Source organism: Microplitis mediator, chromosome 10, assembly GCF_029852145.1.
Source record: "Microplitis mediator isolate UGA2020A chromosome 10, iyMicMedi2.1, whole genome shotgun sequence".
NCBI classification, from domain to species: domain Eukaryota; kingdom Metazoa; phylum Arthropoda; class Insecta; order Hymenoptera; family Braconidae; genus Microplitis; species Microplitis mediator.
This window is the reverse complement of record NC_079978.1, coordinates 20,517,974-20,529,125: the sequence shown is the minus strand read 5'-3', so window position 1 is coordinate 20,529,125 and position 11,152 is coordinate 20,517,974. Positions and strand designations below refer to the sequence as shown.

The 11,152-nt window shown below is 28.8% G+C and overlaps 1 protein-coding gene across 1 annotated transcript; it reads right to left on the bottom strand.

The window, feature by feature from the left end:
* Positions 1 to 134: 134 nt before the first annotated feature.
* On the bottom strand, positions 135 to 10,080 carry LOC130675855 (alaserpin-like). The gene is made up of 8 exons (XM_057481738.1): positions 9,974 to 10,080; positions 8,415 to 8,496; positions 7,680 to 7,753; positions 5,083 to 5,265; positions 4,800 to 5,010; positions 2,999 to 3,207; positions 2,661 to 2,919; positions 135 to 1,423 (listed from the first exon to the last, which is right to left on the bottom strand). The coding sequence occupies exons 1-8, from the start codon at positions 10,040 to 10,042 to the stop codon at positions 1,272 to 1,274; spliced, it is 1,239 nt and encodes a 412-aa protein (XP_057337721.1). The 5' UTR covers positions 10,043 to 10,080; the 3' UTR covers positions 135 to 1,271.
* Between the last annotated feature and the right edge of the window lie 1,072 nt (positions 10,081 to 11,152).

The window sequence follows — 11,152 nt, the reverse complement described above, 5'->3', positions numbered from 1 at the left end:
ATTATTATTATTATTATTATTATTATTATTATTATTATTATTATTATTATTATTATTATTATTATTATTATTATTATTATTATTATTATTATTTATTGTTTTAAGGCCATGGAGTCATAGCTCCTTGCGGCCCTCTAAAATACATTACAATGAATGTTAATTAACAAAAGTAGTGTAATACAGATATTACTAATACATTATACATATGGTACATAATACATAGATCAATACATCACTCCATCATCAAATAAAAAATTTCATTAGAGATTTTGACCAAATCACGCATTCTCTTCACTCAACAAGAACTCAAAACACGCTTTACGGAAAGTAGGAAAAGACGGTTGTGAAGTGCAGTATGAAGGTAATCGATTCCATATTCTAATCGCACTTACAACAAAAGATTTGTCATATTTGGTGCTGTGGCAACCTGGAACAACAAGAAAATAATTCCGTTCATCTCCCCTGCGCGGCCTATACTCACATATTTGCAAATTATCGCCAATAAAAGGCTTTTGCTGTAAATGAAGCGCTTTATAAATTAAACACGACATGAAAAAACTCCTCCTACTTCTTAGAGTTAACCAACAGAGTTCTATGTAGTACTTTGTAACATGTAATCAGTGTCTTTTGTTTAAAAATGTCGGCAGTTAATAATAATTTGACAGCTGTATTTTCTATTTGTCTTGATAGAATATTTATAATATTTAATTGAAGTATAAAATTGCTATTAAAATCTCAAGAAAGTTTTCTTTAATTAACTGGACAGAGTCGAAAAATATTCTGGTGTTAAAAACCATCAACACATTCCTCTGTGACATTACATTCCGAAATAGCAACAGCACGTTACAAATATCGAGAAAATTTAAATAAACATGTACATCTTGATGCCCATGTATCACTTTTCATGAGCAGTAAGTTTTATTGAACTTTATTCATTCTTATTATTTTCAGTAAATTATGAAGCGATTAAACGAATAGTGATTAATTTTCTCCATAAATGGAAGTATGTATTTTTGTTCTAATTATTTTGTGAATTCAAATTTATAGCTTATATATAACGTTTTCAATACAGCGAATTAGTCATTTTCGCAGAATCTTTGAGTTGCTTAGGATAACTTATTTTTTAGTGCCAAGTTTTTCACCAATTATTCTTTAAATTGAAATTTTCTTTCATACTGAATATAAACTTATTATAGTAAATTTTTTTATTCATAAAAATGTCTAGTAGATGATGATAAGGAACTGAATGAGTCAAAGTTTTGAAAGAATTTTTAAACTGTTAAAAAATTAAGTCCGGCAGAGTATGCAGATAAAAGCATAGTGTCAGCATAAGTAATGATAATGACGATCTGGTATTCATTATAAGGAATATCTTGTTTTAATGGTGGAGCACTATATCCTGTTTTGCTGGTGAAAGAAGCTTCTGTAAAGATAATTTTATTGCATTCAAATTAATAATTATTACCGTAACATAATTGTAGACGATGTATTTTACATTGAGAAAATTAAATAATAGGAATTACTATCTAGTTATAGTAAAATTTATTACCATCAATCCGATAGTAGTGAATACTGGAAGACGTCCATTGGACAGGTTCCAATTGGAAAAGTAACCGATAGGATATCCCAATCGCCCAGGTCCCTATTACCTGAATTACCAATTGCTAATAATCCCGATGACCCGAATTTTCAATCACTTAAAATCCCGATCACCAGTAATTTCCATTACCAATACTACCAATTACCCAAATTTTCAATAATCCAAAATTTCGATAGCTTAATTTTTCGTTAACCAGAAACATTGGTGACAAGATATTCCGATTGGACACGTTCCGTATACGAATTTATTACTTTTTACCATTTAAATATAGTGGAAACCTTTTCAATAAGACAATTTATAGATAAATTGAGAAAAATATAGATAGCCCGAACTGGGAATCGAACCCAGACCAATTCGGTATCGCGCCGAGTGCTCTACCAGTTGAGCTATCCAGCACTATACTATATTCTGTTTGAGCTTTCGTATTGAGCTTAGAAGCTCAAAGTCGATTTCTTTGTTACATAACTAAGCTTACAAAATTAAGCTATCGAAATTTTGGATTATTCGAAACTTGGGTAATTGGTAGTATTGGTAATTGAAATTATTGGTGATCAGGATTTTGGGTGATTGAAATTTTGGGTCATCGGGATTATTAGTAATTGGTAATTCAGCTAATAGGGATCTGGGTTATTGGGATATGTCCTATCGGTTACTTTTCCAATTGGAACCTGTCATAAATCATCTAGATTGTAACATTCACCATAATTATAATAATTGTTACGGTCCTGGATGTTGACTAGAGTGAATTCTTATTATTATTCTAAATAGTTATATTCAAAGTCCAGATGGTAACTGTTACCATCAGAAAGTATAATAGTTACGATCTAAGGTAAGTAGAATTTAAACATTTTTTCATAGCATTCAGTTATATTAATTACCATCCTTGATAGTAACTGTTCCCATCCTGATATTATTAATTCTATTAACAAAAATTATACTACTAACTATTTTTGCACTGAAAAACGTTTGAATCATTCTAGATGATTGGAATTAAAAATTTAGCAAAATAACCACAATTACTTAATTTTCTCCGTGTAGATATAAATGTGTAATTTTTTACCACTATAAACTGCAGCTTCAATACCCAATTCGTTAATTTCTAATGTCAATTTTTGAACTACTTTGTTCATTCTTAGCCCAGAGCTTTGTTTGGAAATACCAGAAAAGTTAGTTTCAAATTGATTAAGCATATCCTCCAAATGGATTGTACGTTCAATTCTGAATTTAGGCACAGCTACTGAATTATTGAACTTATCATGATTAATATAGAAAGGAATATATATAAAGACTTGGTATTTATAATCATTTGAATCCCTCTTCTAGCAGTTGAAAATAAAATAAGAAAATAATAATGAAATAAATTATTAAATAAATGAAATAGATTCTTTATTACAATACCTGGAGCTCTAATTCGTAAATTTTATATCCTTCGTGTATAATATTAGCTACCAGATTGTCTCTGTACATAATCGGTTTTTCTATGGTATTTCCATCACTGACATTAAACTTCATTAGTTTAGTATTTGCTTCACTAAAGGGTTCTTTCCATAATGCCGAAAAATGTAACGAATTAGTGAATAAAAATTCAGTATCGGCACTAATTTCATCTGTAAACGATAAACAAGTTCTTTTTAAATTTAACATACACTGTAAATAAAAACGGCGCAAGTCCATACTATCCCGGTGTTAAATTTAATTCCGGAAACATTGTTACAATAATATCTGTAGCAGTGTTGCGATATCTTCCGGAGTTAAATGGCGTTAAAAAAAAAGTAGTTTTATTTTTCAAGTATCAGAAGTCGCACTGTATTTTTTATACAAAAAAACCTAAAAAAACGGTTGACTTTGCGGGCCAGCCCGAAGAGCCCGAAAACATTATTGTGAACAAATTTCCGAGCTTCAGACTTTTTTGAGTTCGAAAAGTTCACATACACACACACAAACATCTTTCTAATATGTCAGAATAGCTTCCTAGGATCTCAAAACATCGAAGTCTGATGAAAACTCGATTTCTGAATCCCGGAGTAAAAACTATTCCCGAATTCATGAATATTTTCTAATTTTTGAACGGGGAGTTTAAAAATAAGACAGAGTTTAAAAAGTTTAAAAATATAGACATACAGTTTGCATGGAGTGACCGCTTCTCGATGGTTTTCAATCAATATTTTTAATCAGGGTTCTATGATGTAGATCTTGGAATATTTACACTCACACCCACATACACGGAAAGAAAATTATGGGAAGTTTTGCTATGCATTATGGGAATGGTTCCCATAATGGTATGGGAATAGTACCTATACTACTATAGGGATGGTTCCCATATTATTATGGGAATGGTTCCCATACTATTATGGGAATGGTTCCCATATTGGTAAAGGAACTATTCCTATAATATTATGGGAACTATTCCCATAATGTTATGGGAACCATCCCTATAATATCATAAAATTTTTTTTTTGCACAATAGTGTAGAAATTTCCCAAAATTTGAATTTTCTTAAATGTTTTGTGCTGACAAAAAATTCTTGTTAAAAATTTTAATGTTTTTTTTGCCAAATACGATTTTTTTTTTCAATGTTTGAATTTTTGTTTTTATGTTTAATAATATTTCTGTGTATTGTAGAAGTGATTACCACACTTCATTAAAATAATTTTTTCATGATAATATGGGAACCATTCCCATAATATTATAGGAATGGTTTCTATAATAGTATGGGAACTATTCCCATAATATTATGGGAATGGTTCCTATTATTTATGGGAATGGTTCCTATAAATTATAGGAACCAATGCCATAAATAATAGGAATGATTCCCATAGTATTATAGAAAGTATTCCTATAAATGATAGGAACCATTCCTATAATTATAGGAATCATTCCTATAGTGTTATGGGTATCATTCCCATAATTATAGGAACTATTCCTATAATTATGGGAAACATTCCTATAATTATAGGAATCGCTCCCATAATTTATGGTCGTAATTTCTATGATGGTATAGGAAAAAATTTCACAAAATTATGGGAACCGCTGCCATAATTTTCTTTCCGTGTACTGTATGAGTTCATTTAAGCACTACTTTTTCGACAGTGCGATCATTATTTCTTTAAAATAATCGATATTAACTTCTGCATAGCAAATTATTTATAATTTACAATATAATTGAACTTACAGATTTGCACATTTTAAAAAAACTTACCAGGCTTAATAACATTTGTAATACGCCGACGACTTTTTTCTGCACGCCACTTATCTATTTTCTTTGCTGTACTTTCAGAAAGTCCAAAATCAACATTTTCAATTGACAATTCGAACGTTTCACTTACTAAGCTTTTAAAATCTGGATTGATGTCTTGATTTTTTCCAGCGTATATTTTATTTGCCAATTCAAGTTCACTTGGGTTTAGTGCCTGAGTAAATGAATATTAAGTATTAAAAGATAGTTTTCATTGTAGTACTTTTCGGTTTATTTGACAACTTACATCAATCATTTTAATCAGAGAATATATGCCTGTTTTGTACGTATTATCATTAGTATCGAAATGTAACATGGAATTCATTCTCTTGGCATTTTCATCACTCGCACCATAAGCTGCCATCATAAGTACCATTGCTGCACTTAATGGCGATGCGATAAATTCCGCCATTGATCTTTCTTTTCTAGTCTTTTTCAATAAATAATATTTAAATTATTATAATGTAATCTATATATTGTATGGGATATTATAGTGGAAGGGGGGGGGGGGCAAAACGGGATACTTAACAAAAAATTTAGTTTTTAGGGACATAAATATCGTACATTGGCTTTATTTTGATTCTATTTGAAATAAATGTAACGAATTTTAGACTGCCATGAGAAAAAAAATTTTTATTTTCTGCGGGCAAAATGGGATACCCAAAAAAAAAGTAAATTTTTTTTTTTTTTTTTTTTTTTCAAGTGAATAAAATTGATGTAATAATATCTTTCTAAAATGATGTAAGTAATAAAATTTACGTGTTTCGGACGACGATACTCAATTTATCTGTGATTATTAATACTCATGTTAAAAATAATGTTAGTTAGTTTGCATTCCAAAGAAATTATTTTTATAAGAGAAACAATTTAATACCCGGGAAAAAATGATTTTGCCTAATCATATATGATTATATATGTTCATATATATGATCATATATGATTATATATAATCATATATGAAGTTATATATAATCATGCATGATTATATATGGGGTCATATATAATTATATATAATTATATATGACCCCATACATAATTAGATCTGATCATATCTGGCTGTTATAAGCCCATATATAAGTCTATATATAATCAGATCTGATTATATATAAGTCTATATATAATTAGATCTGATCAGATCTGATTATATATAAGTCTATGTATAATTAGATATGATCATACTTGGCTGTTATGACCCCATATATAATCATACATAAGTCTATATATGATCAGATCTATTTATATATAAGTCTATATATAATTAGATATAATCATACCTGGCTGTTATAACTCCATATATAACCATATATGAGTCTATATATGATCAGATCTGATCATCTATAAGTCTATATATAATTAGATATAATTATACCTAGCTGTTATAACCCCATATATGATCATATATAAGTCTATACATGATTAGATCTGATCAGACATGATTGATACAAACCCATATATAATTAGATATAGGCCTATATATAATTAGATCTGATCAGACGTGACTGATATAAACCTATATGTAGTTATATATGTCTATGATTAAATCTGATCAGATTTCATTGATATGAAACCTATAAATATTTAAATATATATATATATATATATATATATATATATTAAATAATATGACAATTTTTTAATATCAATGTTATTAAATTTTTATTCTGTCAACTATCAATCAAACTTAAATCCCCAATACTTAAAAAATGTTCAAAGGTTTCGGCAGTAATTTAAAAGTATAAAGTATCAATTTGATTATTTGAGTTAAGTAATGCCATAAACGTTTCTTAATTGTAAGTGTATAACAGACTAGAGGATCAGACTACAAACCATCGATAACCAAAGTTAAGCAGCATCGGCGTTGGACATTAATTGGATGGGTGACCTCGTAGTAAAATAATTGTCGATGGTTAATAATTTTTTTTTTTTTTTTTTATTTAATTTTAACCGACATTGATATTGATGAAGACAATAAATCGTAATTAAACTACTTAATTAATAATTTACAGATATTCTAAATGAGATTCTAAAATGACTATATTCGTTCATGCATGATTATATATAATCATATATGATCATGTATAAACAGATCAAGTTATGTATGATCAGACCTGGCCAATTTTTGGATCTGATCATATATAGACAATTATGCATGATCATATATGATTAGGCAAAATCATTTTTTCCCGGGTAATGTGATATTATAGCACTAAAGTTATAAAATATTACAAAATTATGAAAGTTACAATGTAACAGTTAAAATTATGATGATTACCAATGTTACAGTTTTAGAGTTTTTATTAGTATTATTGTTGTGATTGTTCTTGAGTTAATTAAAGAATTAAATTTCTTAATTTGTGATACTTCATGAAAATAAATTAGTAGTACGATAAAATTTGTACATTCTTTTCATTTATACTTTTCGCAAAAAATATAAAAATGTTTTTTTTTAGCTTTTAATAGTGTAAAATTATACTAGATTTCATTTTTGACCATTTTCGAAAGTTTTTCGAGAAAAAAAAATTTTGACGAAATTTTGAGGGTATCCCATTTTGCCGGCCTATCCCGTTTTGCCCCCCCCCCCCCTCCTTCCCCTATGTACTTGTCAACTTCCCGCTATGGAAATTGAAAATTTTGAAAAAAAGGGAAGTTATTGGTTTCGGTCCGAATTTCTAAAATCGCGAGTTTTCGTCAGATGTCGACGTTTTAAGGTCCTAGCCCTATTTTTGAAATTAGTGGTTCGGTTTGCACTTGGAATTAGTGAATATTTACTTATGTTCACTAATTCATATTTAGAGAGCAGGGTCAATTCCTTTTCAGATTTTTTAAAATGAATCGTTTTCTTACCAGTAGTAGATCTGTGGTCAAGTCCCCAATACTGGATGAAATCTTACGAATTGCCTCCTTTTTCTCATCGTCCGCTGAATAGAAAGAATATATATCATTAGAGAAATCAATAGTGATAATAACAATGAAATAAATTACGATGAAAGAAAATTTTCAGCCAAAAAATAATGTCGTTCCGGGTCATTTTATGCCACACAGAACAACCATTAAAAATTTTCAAAAATTTAAGGGACTATTTTGAAAATTAATTGAAGTTTACGCATCAAACGTAATTAAGATCGCTTATAGAAAAAAATACCATCAACGATTAGAAAAAAAAAAACAATTAAAATTCGAATAAAAAATACTATACAGTTTTATACTATGTTTTAAATATTTGTAAAAATTTATAAAATTTTATTTATTTTTAGAACATAATTCTTTTACAGATTATTATGAAATGAAAAAAAATAAATAAATAATCTTAGTGTGATTCGAGCCAATACTTGCTTAGCATTTTTAAGCATGAGTTATTTTATTATAAATATTATTATTATTATTTTGTGCCTGGTTTAAATGTATTTATTCTTTTGTTCCATACAGTCAAAACAGGCATCTGCTGCAATCGAAAAGTTTGGAAACTTTCACGATCATATCAGTTCTTGAATTTCCACTCGGGAAATTTAAGAAATTTTTGTAAATTTATTTTGTGTATCTATGAAATAAATTTTTAATAACATTCAATAAAAAACTTACTAAGTGAAACAGTTGTAGTATTTTCTCCATTATCATCGCAGTCTGTTATCCACTCACAACAACAAATTTCCCATTCACATTCCTTAGTTATAAAACATTAATATTTTAATTAAATAATCAAACCTTCCCGCATGGAAAAGCTATATATTGTTAAAAATATATAAAAATATATATGAAGAATATGTGATAAATATATGGCGGCAAAAATATATATATATTTATGATTATATTTTTTTTACATATATTGGATTATATATTTTTAATAATATATTTATTTTTATATAATGTTTTGTACTTCTCTATATATATTATTTCATATAATGCTCAATAGATTTTTGTCATATATGGATGGTATATATGTAATTTATAAAGTATAATATAATAAAATTAATATATATTTTGACTCATATCATTAATGATATATTGTCTGTATATAATTGATCATACATGAAAAAAGTTATCTGTTTAAATCTATGGTTTCCGGTATATTGAAGTTATATCAATATATTACGAATTATATTTTTCTCGATATATTGAAAATTATAGTCTTTATAAACCTACATTTTTTGAGAAGCTACCCAATAGCATAGAAATAATAATTACAAACTAGAATGCATGGTTTTTTTATGTAACATACCGTAGTACAAAAAATATATGGGACATTCCATACCAAATCGGCCACTTTTTGAGGTCACCCCCTCCGATATTTTTGAAAAATTTATATGTTTTGGAGGCTGATAAAAAACGCTCTCATGAATTTTTTTAAATTTTTTTGACTACTCGTTTCCGAGATACCGATTTTTTTTCAAAATACAAGGTTTTTTTTTTGAAACGGTTATAACTTCGCGAAAAGTACACCAATCGGATCGTTTTTTTTTTTCAAAATCTTCGTTTTTGAATGTTCTTTTAAGAAAAAAACACGTTTTTATTCTTAATCAATCCCTTCATTGTTTATTTTAAGTTTGAAGCAAAAAAATTGTTTTTTGGAAATGTATGCCCCCTCCGATTTTTTTGAAAAAATTCTCAAAAAAACTTGGATGAATTTAAAAAATTTTGAGACCAATCCGATTGAGGACAAACAATTCGATCTATTTTTTTTCTTAATTCGAAAAAAGGTTTTTTCCTTAAATATTGTTTTTCGACTTAATTTGACCAATGAACATTCTCAGATCGGTCTATTTAGATGCTATGATTTTTTTTTAAATACTGTGCCGTTCGGAGTATACTATTTTTGGAAGTTTTTCTACTCATTCAATAAATAAATTTTAAAAATCAACTAAGAACTACTTATGAGTTATCTTTATGACCTAGAAGAAGTGGTACGTGGCCTTATTGGGACGATAGCCAATAAGGAACAAAAAATACCCAGGAAAGGATAGTAAATGAAATTGATCCGAATTTAAACCCCAAAGTAATAAACGAAGTTTATTTTTTTTGACTCTTAAACAATTTGTGAATTTCAAATTCAGTTGAATTTGAGTATTGTTTTACAAGTAAACTTCCATTGTTCCAAAGTTTCTCCATGCGGGTTGCATTTTAAAAATAATTTTCATACTTACTTCAGACTCACTCTTTGATGACTGAATTATCGAAACAATTAAAATTATTAAAAAAACGAATACTTTCATTTTACGAATCGTCTTAGACTTAATTACTCTCAAATAAATTCTGCCGTTGAATGCAAAGTATTTGTGTGTCCCACCAAATTTATATTCACGATTGATAATCTCGAACGTTGTCAAAAATAAAAACATATACATTCAATAAAATTATTTTCTTTATACAATACGAACTCGGCTCAAATTATTATTATTATTGATTGTTTCAATGCACGTTTCGAAGATTGATTGTATCATTTATTTATTCGAACACTTCTTATTTGTAAACAAAATAGTAAACGTTTTTCTGGTCGTTGAAAAATAAATTCAAGATATCAAACATAATTAACGAGGAAGCAATTGTTAAATTTTTTGTTGTGATTAATGTTGACAATACCCGGAAATATATAGACGCAAATATATGTAGCAGTATTTAACTATTCAGATATAATTGTATATAATATTTCGAGTAAACATTTTTTTCTCGAACTGTATCCGTATAGAAAAATATACATGTGAAAATCGGCATGCAACATATAAGGATGGGGGGGAGGGGGTACTTAGGGGACCACTAAGTTTTTCGAAGACTCAAATACGCTAATTTAATTTTGGGAAAATTATTACATGAGACCCTCTGCAATAGCTTTATTTGAAAAGAAATATAACCAAAAAATTTCATAAACTAAAGTCGCTATGAATACTAAATCTTCCACAACCCATACAGGAGTTGCCAGAGTTGAAAAACGGGCCCCTACTTGGCCCAGCACTGGGGAACCTAGCTTTGGCACACCTATACTGGCCCAGGCTTGGGCCAGGACTGGGTAACTTAGCCTTGGCCATCCAATGGCAAGCCAGGCTTGGGCCAGGGCTGGATAACCTAGCCTTGGCCGTCCAATAGCAACCCAGACTTGGGCCAAGGTAGGATTACCCAAGTTTGGATATACCTATGGTTTATATAAGTAGATCATATAAATGTATCAGTTTAACATTAGGAGGTTCGTCCAGTAGCTATCGTTCGGACCCAGCAATTAGAAGGACGGCAGTTCGCGCCCAGAGTCCAGCAGAATTTCCACCGAATTTTTTTCACATCATTTACCTCCTTTAGATAATTAAAACGTTAATGATCATGAATTCTACGAG

Bases quoted from the DNA above. Each gene is read 5' to 3' on its own strand.
- LOC130675855 (XM_057481738.1), bottom strand. From the start codon at position 10,042: ATGAAAGTATTCGTTTTTTTAATAATTTTAATTGTTTCGATAATTCAG. The intron at 5,266-7,679 runs GTAAGAAAACGA...TTATTGAAAAAG, and splicing joins TGACCACAGATCTACTACTG to ACTAGAAAAGAAAGATCAAT. The intron at 3,208-4,799 runs GTAAGTTTTTTT...TATCGTTTACAG, and splicing joins TACAAATGTTATTAAGCCTG to ATGAAATTAGTGCCGATACT.